General features: G+C 40.8%; 2 gene segments (V, D, J or C); both read left to right on the forward strand.

The window, feature by feature from the left end:
• Positions 1-10,852: 10,852 nt before the first annotated feature.
• Positions 10,853-11,811, forward strand: LOC116913519. The segment is given in 2 exon segments: positions 10,853-11,118; positions 11,214-11,811. Coding segments are annotated over 2 exon segments (360 nt in total).
• Positions 11,812-20,163: 8,352 nt separating this feature from the next.
• Positions 20,164-20,703, forward strand: LOC116913197. The segment is given in 2 exon segments: positions 20,164-20,230; positions 20,408-20,703. Coding segments are annotated over 2 exon segments (348 nt in total).
• Positions 20,704-23,043: the final 2,340 nt, after the last annotated feature.

A 23,043-nucleotide genomic window follows, 5' to 3' on the forward strand; every position in this document is an offset into this window, starting at 1 on the left:
AAGCTGGAAAGAACCCAGATGCCCTTCAACAGAGGAATGGATACAGAAAATGTGGTACATCTACACAATGGAATATTACTCAGCTATAAAAAAACAACGACTTTTATGAAATTCAGAGGCAAATGGTTGGAACTGGAAAATATCATCCTGAGTGAGCTAACCCAATCACAGAAAGACATACATGGTATGCACTCATTGATAAGTGGCTATTAGCCCAAATGCCTGAATTACCCTAGATGCCTAGAACAAATGAAACTCAAGACGGATGATCAAAATGTGAATGCTTCACTCCTTCTTTAAAAGGGGAACAAGAATACCCTTGGCAGGGAAGAGAGAGGCAAAGATTAAAACAGAGACTGAAGGGACACCCATTCAGAGCCTGCCCCACATGTGGCCCATATATATACAGCCACCCAATTAGATAAGATGGATGAAGCAAAGAAGTGCAGAAGTGTAGATCGCTCCTGAGAGACACAGCCAGAATACAGCAAATACAGAGGCGAATGTCAGCAGCAAACCACTGAACTGAGAATAGGACCCCCGTTGAAGGAATCAGAGAAAGAACTGGAAGAGCTTGAAGGGGCTCGAGACCCCATATGTACAACAATGCCAAGCAACCAGAGCTTCCAGGGACTAAGCCACTACCTAAAGACTATACATGGACTGACCCTGGACTCTGACCTCATAGGTGGCAATGAATATCCTAGTAAGAGCACCAGTGGAAGAGGAAGCCCTGGGTCCTGCTAAGACTGAACCCCCAGTGAACTAGACTGTCGGGGGGAGGGCGGCAATGGGGGGAGGGTGGGGAGGGGAACACCCATAAGGAAGGGGGGGAGGGGATGTTGCCCGGAAACCGGGAAAGGGAATAACACTCAAATGTATATAAGAAATATTCAAGTTAATAATAAAAAAAATCCAATAAAAGAAAAATTAAAGGGAAAAAAATTAATGTAAAAGTTCAAAAGAAAAACACTCATAGAGATAGAAATAATTCTTGATTGTGATAGTAGTTGTACAAGGGTATTCATTTACCAAAAGTCAAGGAAATTGAAACACTGGAAGGTTAATTGTTATCATATGTAAATTTTACCTCAATAAAATGGGGAAACGAAAAAAAAAAAAAAAGAGAGAGAAACCATGTGGTGCTCAACTTTGTGGGTCTGGGTTACCTCACTCGGTATAATATTTTCTAGTTCCAAGTCCCATCCATTTACCTGCACAGGTCACAATTTAATTTTCTTTATACCTGAATAGTACTCCATAGGAAATACAGCGTTTTTTTCATGAGCTCAAGATTTGTGTCGTTGTGTACCATCATCAGTTTTGGGGCATTTAGCTCATTTCCACTTCCTAGCTATTATGACTAGCAGCAGTGAGCATGGCTAAGCAAGTATTAATGGAATAGAATGTCTAGTCTTTGAGTCTTTGAACATATAAAAGGAGTAGGATGGCTAGGTTACATGGTAGACTTTTTTTAGGCTTTTCCACATTGGCTTCCAGAGTGGCTGGACCAGCTTCTATTCCTATTAACAGTCAGTGAGGGCTCCAGTTTCCCCACCCCATTCCCAACATTTGTTGTCAGTTGTCTTGTGTATCTTAGCTATTCTTATTAGGATAACGTGAAATCTCAAAATATTTTTAATCTTATAATTGTTAAGAGTACTTTGAATATTTCTTAGCCATTTTTATTATTTTTATTTCTTCTTTTGAGTGCTCTCTATTCTAAACCATAGCCCATTTTGTAACTGAATAGTTTGGTTTTTGCAATTTAAAAATTCTGTTATATACATAATAGTCCTTTGTCATGTGTCTAGCTGCCAATAATTCTCTCTCATTTTGTGAGCTTCCTCTTTATTGGCTTGTTTCTTTAGCTGTGTAGAAACTTTATAGTTCTATGAAGTCACATGCTGCCCTGCGTCCACTTACCTCATTTGGTAGCCAGGCCCATTTTTCCCCAGGCTGAACTTGATGGAGGGAAGCTTAACTGGATGCGTGTGAGTGCAGTGTAGCATCACAGTTGGGAACACACTTGGGCACAGCTTCAAAGAACTGGTTTGGGTTTTTTAGGGCAAAGGTTGCATTTATGCCCCTGGGGAGGTAGCCAGGGTCTCTGGGACAAGATTTGTGTGGTTGTGTAGCATTGGCTAGGGCAGAGGAGTTTGAAAAGACTTCATCTGCATACTCAGGGGCTGAACCAGGGCTGGGACTCATGAGGTAAAACAAGCAGTGAAGTAAGTTATTCCTAGGGCTGATGGTAGGAGAGTAAGCTTGATGGTGCCAGACTGGGAGGAAGGAGGAAGCCAACTTCTGCCATCCTCCTGTTGAGGTATTCAGGATTGAATCTCCCTTAGCCCTTCCTCCATAACCATGGGCAAACAATTATGCTCTCCCCCATCTTACAGGTCAGATTTTGGCCTTAATTTTTGGACAAAATGAATCCTCTTAAGAAAGTCTTTCCCTACATCTGCAGGATCTAAGGCACTGTCTATGTTTTCTTCTATCAGTTTCAGTGTTTCAGATTCACAATGGGAACTTTGATCTACTTGGGTTTAGGATTTGTGCAAGGTGATAGATAAGTAAATTTATTTTTCTACATGTGGACATCAAGGTCCTGGTTTTAAGCAACATAGTCAAATAGGAGATGGCTGGATTTTTATGCACTAGTGTTTCAGTCTTTGTTTTTGTTTCATTGGTCCATGTTTTTAATGTTACTATCATATTATTTTATATGTCATGAGGAGTTATTTTTGTGGTCCTTATAGCATGATTATACACGCATGAGCGCACACACACACACACACACACACACACACACACACACACACACACACACACACACACACACACATGACCTTAGCCAGAGCCCCATTCAAGTATGGGCAATTTCTACTGAAATGTGTAAATGTGTTCCTAGTGTTGCTAGTTATATCCAGGTATGATAGTAAGGGATTTGATCTTACCCAGTTTTAAGTTCCTGAACAACAGAACAAAGTGTGTCTTGGGAATTGCACAAGACTATTATTATTATTATTATTATTATTATTATTATTATTATTATCCATGGATTTACTTATTCACTTCGCATCCCAATATCAGTTCCCCTTCTCACAATACCCTTTCACACAGATGTTACCTTCATTCCCTTCTTACTTTTTCCCCTGAGAAGGAGGAGCCTCTCTGAGTATACATTCTCCCCAACACCCCAACCCATGCACATCCAGACACTGCAGGAGTAGGTATATCCTCTCCTACTGAGGCCACAAAAGACAGACAAGTTTTGGGAACAGGATCCAAGTAGGCATCAGATTCAGGGAGAGCTGCCACTCCAGTTGTTGACAGACCTGCATGATGACTAAACTGCACTTCTGCTACCTATGTGCAGGGGGTCTAGATCCAACCATGTGTGCCCTTTGATTGGTGCTTCAGTCTCTGAAAGCCCGCAAAGGTTCAGGTTAGTTGACTCTGTTTTTCTGTTGTTGTTGTTGTTGTTGTTGTTTTGTTTTGTTTTGTTTTGTTTTGTTTTGTTTTGTTTGTAGAGACTTTGTGTTTTCTGGGTCTAGCAGTCCTTCCCCTAACTCTTCCACAAGACTCCATGAGCTCCATCTGATGTTTGGCTGTGGGTCTCTGTATTTGTTTGTGATAGGTGGAGTCTCTCAGAGGACAGTATACTAGGATCCTGTCAGCAGGCATAACAGAACATCGTTAATAGTGTCAGAGATTGGTTCTTATCCATGAGATGAGTCTCAATTTGGGGGCAAGTCACTGTTTGGCTCCTCCCTTTGTCTCTGCTCTATCTTTGTCCCTCAACATCTTGTAGGCAGGACAAATTTTGGGTCGAAGTTTTTGTGGGTGGGTTACTGTCTTTATCCCCCACTAGTAGTCCTGCCGGGCCACAAGAAATGGCTGTTTCAGGATCCATACTCCCACTACTAGGAGTCTCAACTAGAGTTGTATATATAGACCCCTTGCTTCCCTCCCCAGTGCAGGTCTCTGGCACATCCTAGAAAAACCCCTTGACCACTCTCCACTCACCACCTCTGCCCAACACCGATTTCTGTTCTCTTTTTCCACACATGATTTCCCATTTCCCACTCTTTTCACTCAATTCCCTCTTTTCATTCACCTTCGATATATATTTTATTTCCTCTTCTGAGAAAGACTCAATCAGCCTCCCTTGGATCCTCCTTGTTATTTGGCCACCTTGGATCTGTGGATTATGATATAGTTTCCCTGAAATTTATGGCTACTATCCATGTAAAGTGAGTACATACCATGTATTTCTTTTAGGTCTGGGAAACTGTCAACAAGGGTGCAGAGGGTACCTGGAAGAGAATCGGGGACAAGAGACTTGAAGAAGGATGCCAAGACAAGAGTCTGATCAAGGTGACAACTTTATTTTTCCCCAAGCCTGAATTTATACCATAACAGGGGTAACAGAGGGAGGGGGGAAGTAAGAAACATTTACGCAGGCCAAGGACACAATATTCATGTGGTCAGGGAATTGGCTGATGTTGACAGGATGTCAGAAAGTTCATAGGTTGGTCAGCAGGATGTTGGTTGTTCAGAAAGGTTACAGGTCATCACACTGGGTATCTTGACGTCAGATGTATTTCTCAGCAAGGTCACAACTTTATCATATTCATCTTGACCACCAGATTTGTATTAGTTTTCTGCAGCTGGCTGAGGATTTTCCATGAACCCAGTCATACTTAATTCTAACCATAATAATAACATCAATAATGGAGGGTTTCAAGGGCATCGCTCCAAACAGGTAACCTCACTCAGCATGATATTATTTAGTTCCATCCATTTACCGGCAAAATTTGTGATGTCTTGGTTTTAATAGCTGAGTAGTATTCCATTGTTTAAATAAACCACATTTTCTTTATGTATTCTTCAGTTGAGGGACATCTAGGTTGTTTCCAGTTTTTGGATATTACAAATAACACTGCTTGAATATAGTTGGGCAAGTGTTCTTATAGGGTGGTGAAGAATCTTTGGGTTTATGCCCAGGCATTGTACACCTGGATCTTGAGACAGAACTATTTCCAGTTTTCTGAGAAACTGCTAAATTGATTTACAGAGTGGTTTGACAAGTTTCCACTCCCAGCAGCAATGGAGGAGTGTTCCCCTTTGTTCCACATCCTCAATGAACTTAGCCATTCTGACAGGTGTAAGGTGGAATGTTAAGGTTGCTTTGATTTGTAGATTTCTCTGTTCTGTTAGCTCTGGACCTTATTTTTTAAATTGGGTTATTTGTGTTGGTGTCTACCTCCTTGAGTATCTTCTATATTTTAGATATTAATCCTTTGTCAGATGTGGGTAGGTGAAGGTATTTTCCCAATGTGTAGAGTGTCATTTTGTTCTATTGAAGGAGTCCGTTGACCTACTGAAGATTTTTAGATTTATGAGGTCTCATTTTTTAGTTGTTGATCTTAGTGCCTGAGCTATTGGTGATGTGTTCAGGAAGTTGTCTCTTTACCAAGAGGTTTAAGGCTATTCTCTACTTTCTGGTCTATTAGATTTAGTTTATCTGATTTTATGTTGTGGTCTTTGATCAACTGTGATTTGAGGTTTGTGCAGGGTGATAATTAGGAATTATTTGCACTCTTCTACATGAGACCATCCAGTTAGATAAGCACTTTTTGTTCAAGATGCTCTAGTTTTCCATTGTATCAGTTTGGTTTCTATTTCAAAAAATCAAGTGACCACATATGTGTGGGTTTGTTTCTGGGTGTTCTGGGTGTTCTATCTGATTCCATTGATCAACCTGTTTGTTTACATACCCAAACCAAGCAGTTTTTATTACTATTTCTCTGTAGTACAGCTGGAAGTCAGGGATAGTTATATCTCCAGAATTTTGTGGGTTTTTTTTTCTTTTTGAAGGTAAGTTTAAGCTATCCTGTTTCTTTTTTCTATATGAGGCTGAGAATTTGAGAACAAATTTCGATGTTCCTGTGTGAAAGTATGAAGATACCTCCATTTTATTCAATACATAAAACCTAAATCTAAATGGATTCTAGATTAAAAATAAAAGAGCAAAGCTATAAACCATATGTTAACAAACATGGTGTAGATTCTTGTGAATGGTCTAGGCAAGTCTTAAGTATTTTACTGGAATGGGAAGGAAAAATGAAAACAAATAAAATGATCTTTATGGTTCAAAGTACTTTAACAATAACATGAGAATGGCCCCACAATGGGAACAAAGTATTTACAATTCATTTATCTGATAGCACACTTCAAACCACAATTCATAATCCTCTGCATACCTTAGCAATAAACAAAGTAATAACCTAGGTTTAAAAATGATCAAAAGTTGAATAGGTGGTCTTCTAATGATTTTATGGAAATGCTTGATAAACACATGGAAGAATGTTGAACACTGTGAGTTTTTAGAGAAGGACAAAATTCTAAGAGTATACTGTACAGGTGGTGGTTTCAATAGGTACACCCACCCCAAAAGATTCCTGTGTTTGAATATGGAGCGGCACTATTAGTAGGTATGGCTTTATTGGAGGAAGTGTGGCCTTGCTAGTGGAAGTATTGCACTGTGGAGACAGGGCTTTGAGGTCTTAAGTGCATCCAGTCTGTGTTCATTGCCTGAGGATCAAGAGGTAGAACTTTCATCTCCTTCAGCACCATGACTGAGCATTACCAGGATTCCCACCATGATGATAATGGGCTACACCTGTCTATTATCTGTAATGTCCATTAACTATAAGCTAGCCCCAATTAAATTTTTTATTGAAACAGTTGTCTTGGCCATACTGCCTTTTCACAGCAATAATATCATAAGACAACACCACTCACTCCCACTAAAACTGAAAATATAAAATAGAGACAATAGAACAAGTTTTGTCTAAAGTCTGGAGATTTTGAAATCAGCATACACTGTTTATGGGAAGGAAAAATATTGAAGCTGCTCTGGAAAATAGTAATTAATTTCCTAGTAATGTACTAAAGAGAAGTGAAAGTGTGTATTACATAAGAAGTAGTATACAAGTGCTCATACCTGTGTACCCATAACTTCACAAAGTGGGAATAACCCAGTGGCTGCCAATAGATGACTGGAAAATGCGTAGCCAACCCATGGAAAGCAATGTCACAGCAGTGGGAAAAAATAACGTATTGACCTCTGCTAAAAAATGAAGTGTGAAATACACAAAAGCACATGATAGTAACCAACTGCAACAGACCATATATATAATAGCTATTAACCTATTAACAAGATTTTACCAGTGGCAGAATTAGAGAGAAAAAGACAGGAGTAACTATTCCTAGGTATGAAGTTGATTTTTTGGGTGAGGAACTTTGTTAAAATTTATTTGATGATGTTGAGATAGTTCTGTGTGTAAAACAATAATCATAGACTACACTTGAATGGCTGAGTAATACAGTGTATGAATGGTCATTCAATAGAATATTCACAATACAAAGCTATAACAAACTGGAAAACATTGAGAGTATACAGGTTGAAAGTGAAATCAAAGCTCTCCCCTCCAAGCCTCTTAAGACTCTGCACATTGTGATCCTGTCATCTGGACTGGGACACTCACCACCTCCTGCCTGGGGCTTTCACAGCCTGCTCACTACACCAAAGCTTCGTCCTTCCTGGAAGTCTGTCTTTAGACAGTGAGGTTTACATACTGTCCTAGTTTCTTTCTATTGCAGCAATAAAATCTGACCAAAACCAGATCGGAGAGCGAAGGGTTAATTTGGCTCACGGGTTACAGACCATCATCATAGGAAGGCAAGGCAGGAAGTCAAGGAAGAACCCAGAGTCAGAAACTGAAAAAGAACCATGGAGGGATGCTGCTAACTGAGGTGATCCTCATTGGTCCTCGTTGATCCTCATGTTTCAGGAGAATTTTTGTTTTGAAACAACACAGAACTACCAGGATGGGAGTCCCATTACCCACAGTGAGCTTGGTACTTTCACTTTGATCATTAACCAAGGAAATGCTCCATAGATTTGCTTACATGCCAGTGGAAATGCATTTTATCCAGTATCGGTTCCTTCTTCCTCGATGACTATTGCTCCTGTCAAGTTGACAAAAACTAGTACAAGTCGATCCCTTTACTTCTCACCACATAAACACCAGTAGTAAATCCATAACCTTCCATTTCTTGTTTTTACCCAAAGCTGTAATGCTAATACTAAAATGTAAAATATAGTATGATTTTAAAAGTTCAACCTTATTTAAAATGTCTCTTTCAAAATCAGTTTTTCAATTGGGTGCTCCTATAAAAATTATATGTATGTGTATATATATTTATCATTACATATTATAACTTAAACATATTATATTATATAACAATGCAGTAATATTATATAATGTTATTTTATATCATATATTATAATATTATAAGTAATAATATTGTAATGTAAATATATCACATAATATAATAACATTATATATATACGATATATGTGATAAATTTTTATATGAGACAACAATTAAAAACTGTACTTTTCAACCAACCAGACACCCTAGAGCTCACGGAGAATAAACCACCAACAAGAGAATACACACAGAGGTACCCATGGCTCCAGCTCTATATGTAGTAGAGGATGGCCTTGTTGGGTATCAGTGAGAGGAGAGGACCTTGTTCCTGTGACTACTGGATGCCCCAGTGTAGGGGAATACCAGGGTGGGGAGGAAGGAGAGAGTGGGTAGGGAACACTGTCACAGAAGCAGGGGGAGTGTGGATGGTTGACAGAGGGCAACCTGGGAAAGGGAATAACATTTGATATGTAAATAAAGAGAATAATGAACAAAATAAATTAAATAAAACAATACTAAAATACAAAAACTGTACTTTTAAAGAGACATTGGATACTTTAAATAGGCACCAAACTTTTAAATTTAAAATGATATAAAATATATATTTATCACATAGATTGTTTCTGTGTGCTTGTGGCACTATTTGTGTGGGCGTCCAGGTTGTATGTGACATGCATGTTAATATTTGTCTGTGCATGTGATGTGTTTATATCTGTGTGATGTTTGTGATGTGTATGTATGTGTGTGGCATGTATTCAATAGGTGTCAGTGCTGTGTATGGTGTGTGTGTGTGTGTGTGTGTGTGTGTGTGTGTGTAACTGTGTGTGTGAGATGTTTGAGTATAGTGTTTGTGTAATCTCATCTGTGTAACTGAGGGCATTCATGTGCCTTGGTGCATGAATATTGGTCACAAGACAACCTGAGGCATATCATATATTATAATAATTATAAATAAAAATGTAATATATTTACATATTTTCACATTCTACCTTGTTTGAGAAAGGGTCTCGTCTTCAGCACTCCAGGTTAGCTGCTCCCAGGTGCTTCCTGGGAGGATATTCTGTCTTTATCTCACATCTCGCTCTGGATAAGTTCTCAACTTTCCCAATGTTGCCATCCTTTAATACATTTCCAATGTTGTGAGGACCCTCAACCATAAAATCATTTTCATTGTTACTATGTAGCTGCAGTTTTGCTGCTGTTCTGAACTGTGATGTAACTATCTGAAACTTCTGATAATCTTAGGGGACTCCTGCAAAAGGGCCCTTTGATCCATCCACCTAATGGTCTTGACCCACAGATTTAGAAGTGCTGCTCTAGAGGAAATGGGTTTGTGGACATATGCTGCCATGCACAGTCATACATGAGCTCTGGAAATCTGACCTCAGGGCTTCCTATTTGTGTGCTTTTAAGCACTGACCCATCTCCTACCTAACTTATTAACATTCTTAAACAATAATATGAGTTTAGTAATTCAAGTGATTTTTGATGTTCTTCAACTATGGGAGTTGAATTCTGTCAATGTAGACAAGTAAAGAATCCTGCTGTATTATATCACTGACAAGAAAGCTGGGTTGCTCTAGGCAATATGGCGTCCTTGAATTTTACACATGCTGGGCTTGGTAAATTGCCACAGTAAACTGAAAGCCAGCATGAGTTGCTGGTCTCTTTGTGTTGTGCCTCTTTCTTTCTGACCAAACTTCTGGAAGTATTTGCCTATCTGACTTCTTAGATGATTGTCATTCTTCTAACACTTGTGGATTTGAGTTTATTTTTTTTCTACTGTTGCTCTTTAAGTTATGGGGAAATTTGAAAGAAACAGAAACACACACACACACACACACACACACACACACACACACACACACACACACACACCTTCCACAGCCTCATTCCTAGGCTAAACATTCACACATTGCTGGCATGTTGCTGGCATAGGTAACCCTTCCCCAGGAGACAATCCCCACACGGAGGAACAGATGAGAGAGGACCCATCTTCCTTCTTGTTCCTGAGAGGAAGAGAGGCTACCGTGACTTAGTCAATGTGTTCCACTGGCCCAGAAAGAGCTAAGGTTTTCATCACAAGTTTCTTTCCTGGGGACAGTACTTTCACCAGCCATGGAGGTCTCTAGGTTGTAGTTCCTCTAACTCTAGCGAGAAAAACCTTCTCATCTGGAGTCCCAGCTTGTCATAGGTAGCAGAGGCAATCTAACTTCGCGAAATATCGGTACCATAATGCATTGCCACCATGGCTGAGGTAGTCATTCACACTCAGCCTGAAAAAACTGCACACAAAATCTGAGGTACATTTCATAATCTGGTTCCATAGGGAATATTAACAACCCATTCATTTTCACCAAAATACTAGAACTAATATCTTAAATTAGAAAAGACACAATGTACTTTGTGAGAGTTTTTGCTTTGTCTATGAAATAGGAACACAGCAGGAGGCAGCAGGCTGTGGACTCTCAGGAGATTTGGTTCCTCACGTGGCCGCCAGAGGGCGCTGCTGCACTCACTACTGTTCCTTCTTCCTTTGAAGATCTCCACCTGCTCACCTTATCCTTCTCACAGCTGGCTGAGAATTTAGCAAAGGAAAGTGACAAGAATCGGGTATTCGAAACTTGTTTCAGGTTCCTGTTTGCAGCATCGGTTTTTATCTGTGTGGGAGACTTCTCCAGCAGACTCTTCCTGCTTTCAAGCTCTTGTTTCCTCTGGTACTTTCCAGTTGGTCTGTTTCAGAGTTCCTCCACAACAGAGCCGCAGCCTTCCCAAGGCTCAGCCATGCCCCTGGCTCTCCTCCCAGTGCTGGGGATAAACTTTCTCCTGAGTGAGTACAGCATCCTTGTGGTCTCTGTATCCCTGCATTCTGAATACCCTCAATAAAATCTGCACTTCACTTACTGACCTAATATTCCCTTCCAGGAGTTGCTCAAGCTCAGTCAGTGACTCAACCTGATGCTCATGTCACTGTCTCTGAAGAAGCCTCTCTGCAGCTGAGATGCAACTATTCCTCCCCTTGGTCACCTTACCTGTTCTGGTATGTCCAGTACCCACAGCAGGGGCTGCATCTGCTCCTCAAGTACTATTCAGGAGACCCCGTGGTTCAAGGTGTGAACGGCTTTGAGACTGAGTTCAGCAAGAGTGACTCTTCCTTCCACCTGCGGAAAGCCTCTGTGCACTGGAGCGACTCGGCTGTGTACTTCTGTGCTCTGAGCGCACAGTGTCTGGGGCTGTAGGGGGAGCTGAACACAAACACCAATGGCTGTGGGTGCTCAGACACAAGATCTCTCCTGTGGTCTCTGAAGCATCTCTTTCAACTTGGCGAGGAGAAAAGGGGTGTCAAGCAGTCCCAGCTGCCTTTGCACAGCTCATTTCCAGTTAAAATATCCACTGTCTGACTTCGTCTAAGAAGCTCTTTGCATATTTTCAAAATTATATAATGCTCAATCATAATTCTTTAGAATGGAGGCTACCGTCATTTTTCCATGAGAACCATTTCCTGAGTGGCCATTGCTTGGACAGTGACTGCGCTAAGCATTTGGTCGTGTTTGTGAGAAAAGACAGAAGCTTTCATTTGTCATTTTGTGTTTGTCTACACAGGAAGTGGAAGGTGTGCTCTTCAGCTTCTGTCCTGAAGGCTACCTTCACTCCTACCTTTCATGTCAATTTTCCTATAATTCTTCTTTTGGTGCTAATTACACCGATCAGAATTTGTCACGATATTTAAGTACTCCCATTTAGGAAAGAATTTGGTGCATTTTAGTTGATATAGAAATTTATCAAAAACAGAAAGGCTTAGAGATCTGTCATTATTTTGTCAGTTCTAGCAACCATTAAAAATAAAACAGGAGAATAAGGAATTGGAGCTCATTGGTATTTTTTCAAAGAATTCTTCACAGTTATAAATGTACTATTATAATGTACTATTCTATTTTTGTTGCCATCTTAAATTCTTCAAATCTACTTTGAGAATTTGTAGTATGAGTCCTTCTGCATCTTTTGTTAGTATGCATTGATTCCTCCCTACCTTCCATGATTTTACTACAGTAATAATAAACATAGATTATCTTATCCTAATATCGCCATGTCCTGCAAGACAACAGAGGCAAGAGTCATAGTGGACATTAGTGCTCACTGGCTCCAAAATGGAATTTTAATTTCTTCTTCCTCTATTTGAAACAATGGTAGAAGATGACATTTTATTGCTGTGCATACAGCAGAGGAGGATGAACACTCAGGATAAAAGGAAAAGGAAGGGAGAATTTTCTAGCTGCTGCTGGCTCTGAAAAGGAAGTAGGTAGGCACCATGGAGTCATGAGCACTTGAGCATGATTTCTAGCACGCACAAAAACGCAGGGCATGGTGGCTGTGCAGGGAGGTGAGGACAGACAGATAGATCTCTATAGCCTGCTATCCAGCCAGCCTAAGCTAACCATGAGCTCCAGGTATCAGTGAGAGAGCCTATCTCCAATAAACAAGGCAAATAGCTTCAGACAAAGGACATCAAAGATTGACTTCTGGCATCCACATATGTGCACATAAACACGCATACACACACAGAGAGGGGGGAGGGAGAGAGAGAAAGAGAGAGAGAGAATCTCTTCAGAACATGAGGAAGAACATCCAAGGGTTTTCTCTAGTTTCTACGTATACCCATAGGCATGCACATGCATATACATGGGCTAGTACATGTCACCACGCACTTGTACCCACACACCATGCGCACATTCACATACCCATGCACACATATATAATTTAGCATTGAACAGAAACATGCTCTCAGCTATATCTCCCAGGATCTCTCTACACCTGATCCCCTCACCCCCAGAAATCAGTGTGGGGGCATCTCTAGGAGGTGCCAGAGACATGATTTAAAGAAGGGTGCAGGGAGTCTATGAGATGACTCAAGCTGAGACTCCTAGAAGTGGGGATATGGATCCTGAAGTGGCCACCTCCTGCACCCATGCCATGTATCCCAGTGGAGAGATAAGGACACCAACACACTCACAAATCTTTCAACCCAAAATTTGTCCTGCCTACAAGAAGTGCAGGGACAAAGATGGAGCAGAAACTGAGAGAGTGGCCAACAAGTGGCCCAACTTGAGGCTCATCCCATGGGCAAGAGCCAATCTCTGACACTATTAATAACTCTGTTATGCTTGCAGGCATGACACCAGCATAATTGTCTTCTGAAAGGTTTTATACTGCAGCTGACCAAAACATGTGCAGAAACCCACAGCTAAATATTAGATAGAGCTCTGTAAATCTTGTATAAGAGTTGGGGGAAGGATTGAGGAACCTAGAGGGATAGATACTCCACAAGAAGATGAACAGAATCAATTAACCTGGACCTCAGAGACTGAACCACCAACCAGAGAGCATAAATGGGCTGGGCTGGACCTAGGTCCCCTGCATGTACATAGCAGATACATAGCTTGGTCTTCGTGCAACTCCTCCAAGAACTGGAGCTTGGGCTTACCCTGACTCTTGCCTGTCTGTGGATCCTGTTTTCTTAGCTGGGCTGCCATGTCTGTCCTCAATGGGAGAGAATATACCTAGTCCTACAGTGACTTGAGGTGCCAGGGTAGGTTGGTACCCAGGGAAGGGATCTCCCCCTTCTCAGAGAAGGGTTGGGGAGTGGGGGGCACTGTGTGAGGAAAGGAATGGAAGGCAGGCTGCGATTGGAATGTAAAGTGAATAAATAATGAACAAAAAGCAAACAGAAGCACAATTTATCTGAAGATCTTATACCAAGTGACCTTAATGTATTACTCTGGGAATCTCTTAGGTTTTTGTTTTTTAATGAAATGAGAAGACCATGGTATTTGTCCTATCTCACATATTACTCTGATAATCTCTTAGTTTTGACTTTCTTTATAATGCAACGAGAAAGCAGGGACAGTGTAAACAATCATAAGACACAGAGCCTACACCAGCCCAGGAATGCTCATGTATGCCTTTCCACTCCACTCATCTGCTGTGGGCGATAGGTTTCCCCATTCTTGCCACTGCACATTTGGCCTGGCTGAGAACTTCAGGCCTGGGGAGTTACATGACAGGGCTTTCTCTGTTTCTCATTCTGCTCACCCGCATAGATAGATCCACATGTTCTTCTGTGCACTGGTGGCGGCAGCTGCCACCACCACCACCACCACCACCACCACCACCACCATCATTATCATCCATCACTGTCGTTGCAGTACAGTACCTCATAGCCAAATGCACTGCACTCTGTTCCACTGTGTCTCACACTGGCTAGACAAGGAATTGTTAGGGATTAAATATTTGGTTGTTAGTGGGTCGAGGTACAGGTGGTGAGATCAGGACCTGCTTTTTCAGAGATTTCTTTCTGTGGCCACAGATGGCTGCTGCCTTCCTTAAATCCTCACAGGGTCCTTCTCAGAGAATGTGTGGGTCCGTGGTCATCACCCATGAGGTATACCATGTTTATTTGGAAAAGTTATGTCTCTAATATACTTTAGTCAAATCACATAGAAGGGGATAGGGAGGCAAAGTTTAGAGCAGAGACTGAAGGAACAGCCATTCAGAGCCTGCCCCACACTTAGCCCATGTGTATATCCAGCCACCAAAAGTAAATAAGATGGATGAATCTAAGAAGTGCATGCTGACAGGAACCAGATATAGATCTCTCCTGAGAGACACAGCCAGAACATGTCAAATACAGAGGTGAATGCTAGCAGCAAACCACTGAAGTGAGGATGGGACCCCTGTTGGAGGAATTACAGGAAGGACTGAAAGAACTGAAGGGACTTGCATCCCCATAAGAACAACAATGCCAACCAACCAGAGCTTCCAGGGACTAAACCACTACCCAAAGACTATACATGGACTGACCCTGGGCTCCAACTGCATATGTAACAAAGGATGGCCGTGTTGGGGCACCAATAGAAGGAGAAGCCCTTGGTCCTGCCAAGGTTGGACCCCCAGTGTAGGGGAATTTTGGGGGGCCATTATAGGGGATGAATGGAAAGGGGAAACCCTTATAGAAGGGGAGTGGGAAGGGTTAGGGGGCTGATGGACAGGAAACTGGGAACGGGAATAGCATTTGAAATGTAAATAAGAAATACTCAATTTAAAAAAAATGAAAAAAATAAATAAATTAAAACAACAACAAATAACCAAAACTGTCTTTCCATGTGGGACAGTGGACCTTGACGGAAATCCCGGTAAAGGCTGAAATGGATTGGAAGCCCTGGAACCCAAAGGGACAGTAGACCTGCCACATAGCCACAGTCCCCCATAGAGAGGACTGTGACCATCAGAGCCCCTAATTCTCTCGACATGCTTATGAGGCATCCCTAGCATCTCAAACCAAGCCAATAGGAAACATATGCTATCAGACCCCAACCTCCCTCAAAACTGTATATAATCCTATCCAGACGGAATAAATGTATGTAAGAATAATAATAATAAAAGAACCTTCATAGTAAAGGTCTTTAAAAAAGTCTTTTTCTGTTTGGTCATACTATGTAATAAGGCAATGCTCTGCTAAGGAAAACTGCTGTATGCCCTTCCTCTGTGAGATGAGGTGAGACTTTTGTATTAGTCACATTGTTGCAGTAGGATTTCAGTTTCCTCTGCTATGGTCTTCATGTAATATGGTAGCTGGCAACCCCCGGAGGGTACACTCTTACACATACACAGGTACACATGTACACCATTTCTTTTGGTAGTTGACATGGGCATATGCTACAAAACAATTTTAGAAATGGTCCCTGCAAACTATCAAGGTCCACGCCATGGTACTTTGCCCTTTTCTATAGATATCCTAAGCAAACTTAAGATGTAGGGATGGATGCTTGGTTCAAGTGCTGAACCCGAAAACACTTAAAGCCTTGCTAGGAAACTACAGTAGGATTTCACTCCTTTGTCATGAGCATTGGGTGCTCTGTATGTAAGAGGCAGACTCCACTCTTCCCAGCACCTTGACAAAATTAAGATCATCAGACCTTTAGGTTTGATTCTCAAGAATGTTCTGGCAAGAATGGGTAACTTTATTTTAGGAGACAGCTGCTCTAAAAGAAAGGATGAAGGTAGAATGATTGAAGGTTGGGTATTTTCATCTCTACAGTTAAGCCTTTCAATGGACTCACTATCTGATTTCACAGCACAGCACAAGCTGTGGCTGAGACAACACAAAGTTCTTTTCTTGAAGCCTTAGAGGTGAAGTCCTATATGGAGGTGTGATCAGGACCCGCTTTTCCAGAGATCTCTTTCTGTGGCCACAGATGGCTGCTGCCTTCTGTGAGTGCTCACATGGTCCTTCTCAGAGGATGTGCAGGTCCGTGGTCATCATTAATCTGATGGCCCAGCCCCCCTGTGCTATTTTATTTATTTTACTTTGGTTACCATTTAATGTCCTATCTTCAAGTGTCACTGAAGTCCTTAGTGTGAGGGCTCCACCATAATTATTTTGGGAGAGACACAGTTCAGTCCTTAATAGCCTTATAAGTTTATTCTTCACATATAAAGATTGTTGAGTCCTCCTTATTCTAATATTTATGAGTTTCTGCAGTGAATATGAAGATGTGCATGTACACACATGCACATACATACATATATACATACATACACACACACACATACACAGAAAGAATCTTATACTGTATGTTGAAATTTCATCGTAGATTTTTCTAGAGTGGGTAGCAAGATTTAAGATGTTTCAGCAAAACTGTTGCTTTTTATGTGATTTTATTGTATGTGAGTGTATAAATGTATGTATGTGTTTAGTGTGTGTATGTGTGTGGGTGTGTATGTGTATGTGAGTGTGTATGCATATATGTATGAGTGCATGTGTGTGTGCATGTACAAAACTGAGTCCACTGGGAATCACGTGTAAGTTTGATGTCTGCCTTTTCTTACCATTGTCTGCATGTTTCCAGAAAGAATAGATACAAAATTATAATTCAAGAAGAAGCTAATTATGAAAGACTGTAAGGACAAGGACCTGTGGTAATAACTGAATCTGAAGGAATATTATCCAGATTGGCTGAGTAGCAATCCAGTCACCATTTCAGTGTATGGAAACTTTAGATTTAGCTTCATTCATTTCTGCTTCATTTATTCTTGGTGTTTCCCTCAGCCTAATTCCCATCCCCCATTCTGTCTAAATATTAATTCAACCTTTACTTGCACCTCCTCCTGTTGTCTGAGCTGATTCACATGACAGGCTGGCCTCTCTCCTCACACACTCCTCCCTCTCTGGCCGCTGGCACAGTGGGCTGGCTTTAGGGGAGGCTGTGCTGCTTATGAGGAGTTAGTGGGTGAGAGAGCAGATTTCAATCTGTTCAGCACTGTCAGGAGGACACAGCCTGCCCTACAGTGTCTCCTCAGCATTCTTGGTTTGGATTAAATTTTTCCAAAGAAGTATGTGCCAAGAATTATTGTTCTGACTCACCCAGAAGATTGCCTTTTATAGATAGTTTGCTAACTTTTATATCTGGGTAGTTTTAATATTTTTGTGTTCTTGGAAATCTTGATTTTTTTTTCCTCCTTCTATTGTTTTGATAAAGCTTTCATTGTTCTCTGTAACAACATGAACTGGAACATCAGCATACAGAACTGTGTTTCAGTTCTCACTGTGAGTTCCACGATGCCTCAATGACATGGCTGCCTAGAGAAGACCTAAGCAAGGATGGCACTAATCGACAGCCACTACACATGTGAATGTTGAAGGGGAAAATCCCACAGAGCCCCAACTGTACACAAAACACTGTGGTCAGCTAAGAAATGCTGAGAACAGTCTTATCCAAGGAAGAACCTCCCAATTTATTATTGAATACCATGTGGTCTACCCTGAGATCATATACATACAAGTTACATTCTATACTCTGAGCAGGTGTTATCTATATATTCCAGACTCTATATGTAACAACAATTAAAGAAAAAGCAGCAAGACAACATGAATTGGGAGAGGGGCTATGTAGAAGAAGTTGAAGAGAGAAAGGGATATGTTTTTGTTCTTTGTTAGTTTGTTGTTGTTGTTGTTGTTATTTTTTGTTTGTTGTTTCATTTTGTTTTTAAAGATCTATGGATTTTGGGAGCAAGATGGTCAGCCCAGACAAACACTTAATTTAAGCTAAGCTATGTTTATATATATATCTTCATTTTCATTTTATGTATTTTTTGGTACATAGATACTGCTATGCTTCCTTACGGCATTTTCAGACAGAGTCACTCAATCCCACATTCCTCCATCTCTCTCCTTCTATGGTGACCTCCCCTCCCCTCCCCTCCCTTCATCTTCCCTGTGTCTCCCATTACATTTTGTTTGCCTTGCTCTTCCCATCTCTAGGGGCTCTCCCCAGCCACACGTTCCCTTGTTCCTTTCTGGCCTCTGTGGTGACCCCAGGTCACACACTTCATCTGAAGATGTGGAGTTAGGAGCCTCTACAGTTTCCACTGAGGTTAGGACTTCAGGACTTCAGGGGCAGAACATGTGGCCTTTGTTTTTCTGGGTCTCAGCTCATTTACAAGAATCTTTTCTGGTTCCATCATCTAACTGCAACGTTTATGATGCCGTTTTCCTCTGCACTGAAGAATATTCCATACTATGTAGGCACCACAGTTTCATTATTCATTCTTCAGACGAAGGACATTTATGTTGTCTCCGTTTCCCAGTTACGGTGAGTAGAGCAGCAGTGGACATAGGTAAGCATCTGTGGAGAGGGACAGAGACCAAGAAGTGGCATAGCTGGGTCCTGTGGTAGACTGAGTGTTCATGTTTTAAGGATTCTCCACACCGGTTTCCAGAGCAGTTGCACCAGTCGTTATTCCCCTGAGAATGCGTGCAGGTTCCTTTACCCTCTGTGCACCTCCCCACCATTTGTTGTGAGGTGTTTTATAGATTTACATATTCTGACTGGTGTCAGATGAGATCTCAAAGTTGTTTTAATTTGAATTTTCCTAATTGCTAAGGTTGATGAACAATTTTGAGATGTTTTAAAGCCATTTTTATTTCTTCTATTGAGAACTCCTTCTAGACACTCTTGTCTTCTGACCATTGCATTTATTTCAACAGGAAGTAAAGGGCTGGTTTAATGAGGCTTGTGAGGACGGCTTAAAATCACATTTGTTGTTGGTGTCAGTCCACTAGGGGGCACTGCAGGGTTCCTAAAATTACTTTTTCTTCAGTCACCCTGAGGTTTGAAGCACTGAGAAGAGACATAAGGACATAGGGCAATCCATTCCCAAAGCAAGAGGTACAGGCGATGAGGTGTAGTTCACCTGGGTCTTTAGCTCTCAATGGTTCTGTAGAAAGCCACAGATATCTAGAGTTTGTTTACTGGATCCGTGTGTTTATAAATCTATTTTAAGAATAATTCTCCGAACCGATATAAACAAAATAGAATTACTAGGCATTATGACAATTGACACTCAAGAGAAAACAACTCTACTTTTTAAAAAAATTTCTTTTAGGTTTATGTTTAAAATTCACCAAACTAAAAAAAACTGGAATTATTCCAATACAATACGTATCACAAACATGTGAATGAATACACACACACACACACACACACACACACACACACACACACACACACACACACAAATGATTAGTTTTTCCACCAGCATTCTGTATTTATGCATTCTCTTTCCTCAAACATTCTCACCCCCTCAAACTCCTTATATTACGTGTTACATTAGAAACACAGTGTCCTGGGCTCTACATCAATGCCCTCCACAGTCCTGGAGCAATTACAGTGCAGAGTCGTGAGGTGGAGGTGGGTGGAGTTCCTTGTTCAGATGAATGAGGAAGCTCAGTGACTCAGAGAGAACCTGTAGTCTGTGAGCACAAGTTGTCTGGGCACAAGACTGACCCCCTTCAGAGCTGGAGAGAAGTCATCCCAGCAAGTGGACAGGGGCCATGGAGAGGAACCTGGGAGCTGTGCTGGGGATTCTGTGGGTGCAGATTTGCTGTGAGTTGTGCGAAGCTAAGTTCCTATCTGGGATTCTCCAGAAATGTTGGTGGAGGAGGGGGAGAAAGTAGATGAAAATCTCCTGTGCATTCTTCCTCATGGGTGTTTCATGGGGTATTTGATTGATATGGGTAGATACCTCTCTTTAATTCTGATTTCTTTTTCTGTTTCTAACAGGGGTGAGAGGAAATAATGTGGAGCAGAGCCCATCATTCTTGAGTCTCCATGAGGGAACCAATTCTTCTCTGAGATGCAATTTTTCTATTGCCATGACAACTGTGCAGTGGTTCCGACAGGATCCCAGGGGCAGCCTCATCCATCTGTTCTTCCTGGCTCCAGGAACAAAGGAGAACGGGAGGTTAAAGTCAACATTCGATGCTAAGGAGCGCTACAGCACCCTGCACATCAGTGGTGCCCAGCTGGAGGACTCAGGCACCTACCTCTGTGCTGCTGAGACACGGTGCTCCCAGTGAGCTTGCAGCCTGGCCCCAAACTGCAGCTGGGTGTGCAGCTCCAACCCCTGCCATGGTAGACTCTGCAGGAGGCTTTGCACAGCTGTGGCTTCATCAGATCCCCACAAATCACAAAGATGTGAGGAAACATAAAAATACCACTGTAGTTCCCACTTACATTCTGACTGACATGACACTGACTTCCAGAATGCTAAATGCTCAGAAATATCAGCATGCATGACCAAAATATACCCTTTATTTCTTCAGTTTATGCTAATGTCTAGAATATAAACATCTCTTACATATTGGAGGGTCATTTGGGTCATTTGTTAAAATTCGAAACTGAAAGCAACTGTTTTCATCCTTTGTTTAAAGAGCACAAGACAACACTGAGCTAATCTGCTCAATATGACGTTGATAAATTTATTAATTCATCTAATAAATTAAGTGGTAGAAAGGCAAGAGAAATCTTATTATTAGATCAAGACATTATAGAAATGTCTCGATATTTTAAATATATAATACATTTAATTCTGCAGTGTAAAACAAATATTTCATGTCATAATTAGGAGCCAAAAGATAAAATAAAACTAGTAAGATGTATTTGCAATTTATGTCACAATAACACTTATAGCCATTGATTCTACCTTATGTGCAAAACTTTTCATTAAAATACTGCTTTCAAAAGAAAAAGAGTGTGTAAACATTCTAAAACTCATACAATAGGGGACTGATTTATTATATAATAATTAAATGTGAACCAAATAACTGGTTTATTTTCTGAGGGTTGACTGATTATATCCAATGGTTGAAAATTCTGGCCTGTCCTTGTCTCTGTAAAGAACTGGGATTCAGCCATGCCATTCATCCACGCATCATCTCTCCATTGTTTTCGTTCAGGAACGGCGGCTGTGTGACTACAACAGCAACTGGATGGCCTTCCATTTTCTTCCTAGAGCTTCACAGATTAACTGAAACCTTGTGATTCATTCGGCTTCATCCCCATTGTAACTCCACTTCCTTAAAATATATATTATCTGGGCTTCCCAGCCAATAAATAATCCCTAAGTGTTAATAAGATTTTTATGGGCCTGGTTAGGAGTTATGTCAACATTCACGTAAAGATCCAGTCACCTCAGAGAGTTCACAGATAGCAGCCATCCTAACCCTTGCTTCTTGGTAGGCTACAGCATGTAATCAGGTGAGGTTGGAATGTGGCAGTTAGGCACAGACAGGGGGAACTTGGAAAACACATTCTAACTGATCTTGATAGATCTTTTTCCCAATTCCATTCCAGCTTAATCTTGACTTGAAAGTGCTTGTTTAATAAACAAATGAGCTTGAAGACTATATGAAGCAGTTTTAGAGAATTTTTAGACAAGACAGACAATGTAGGTTTTTAAATATATATATATGTATATATATTATTGTCTTCTGTAAAGTCTAAAAATCAAAATTGAAATTAAATAGAAAAAAAAATGAAAAAACGTTGTATCAATTGAGAAAAACACCCCTTACATTCTACCGTGTTAGCCTGGACAGCCATCAAGCCTAGGTCCCCTTCATCCTATGCTCTCAGAAGGTCTGTGAGTTCTAGCACTTGAAGGTGATAACGCCATTTTCTTTTTCAATCTAGTCCACAATAGTATCCATGTGATGCACTATTAACTTCATCTTGCTATAGTCACCTGTCATCTGCTGCATTTCCTGAACTGACTCTTTCAGATCTTTTTCTTATTTCTTAGTTTTGAACTTCAATTTTCACACTACCTTTTACTAAGTCCTGGACTTCATCCACATGTCGAACAAGTTCACTGTACTCTTTAGACTTCTGATTAGTTGTCACTGTCTTCTCCACTTCCTGGTCAAAGTGATTTCTTTCGTGAATCTATTAGTTTCTGGTCATCAATAATGTCCTGAGTAAGCTCTTCATTCTTCTTCATTTGTTTTCATTTTCTGCATCCTCATTTCAAAGAGCCAGTGTTTCATTAACTTTCTTCTCTTCATCTGACTTGTTTTTGCACATTCTTTAATTCTCTAAATTTTTATTCCAATTGGTTTCAAGTTGGTGAACTCTATCACACAACAACAGAGTATCATGTCCCCCTGCAGACTACTAAACCATCCTCAGGTTCATTGCTTAGTCTTAGTTGATTTTCAGATTTTGATTGTCCTTCTCCAGCCTTTTCACCTTCTCCAAAGCCAGGGCTGCTTCCTAAGCTGTCACCTTCATTAGTGACTGAATAATTCTGAATAGATGTGCCACATTTGCTCCATCGTCAGAGTTTCATTCATTTATTTCCACCTTTGATGAAGAAAAGATAAATTATCTGGCAACTTTCTTGAAGTGGCAGGTCATCT

The sequence above is a fragment of the Rattus rattus genome, chromosome 12 (genome assembly GCF_011064425.1).
Source record: "Rattus rattus isolate New Zealand chromosome 12, Rrattus_CSIRO_v1, whole genome shotgun sequence".
Classification (NCBI taxonomy): Eukaryota; Metazoa; Chordata; class Mammalia; order Rodentia; family Muridae; genus Rattus; species Rattus rattus.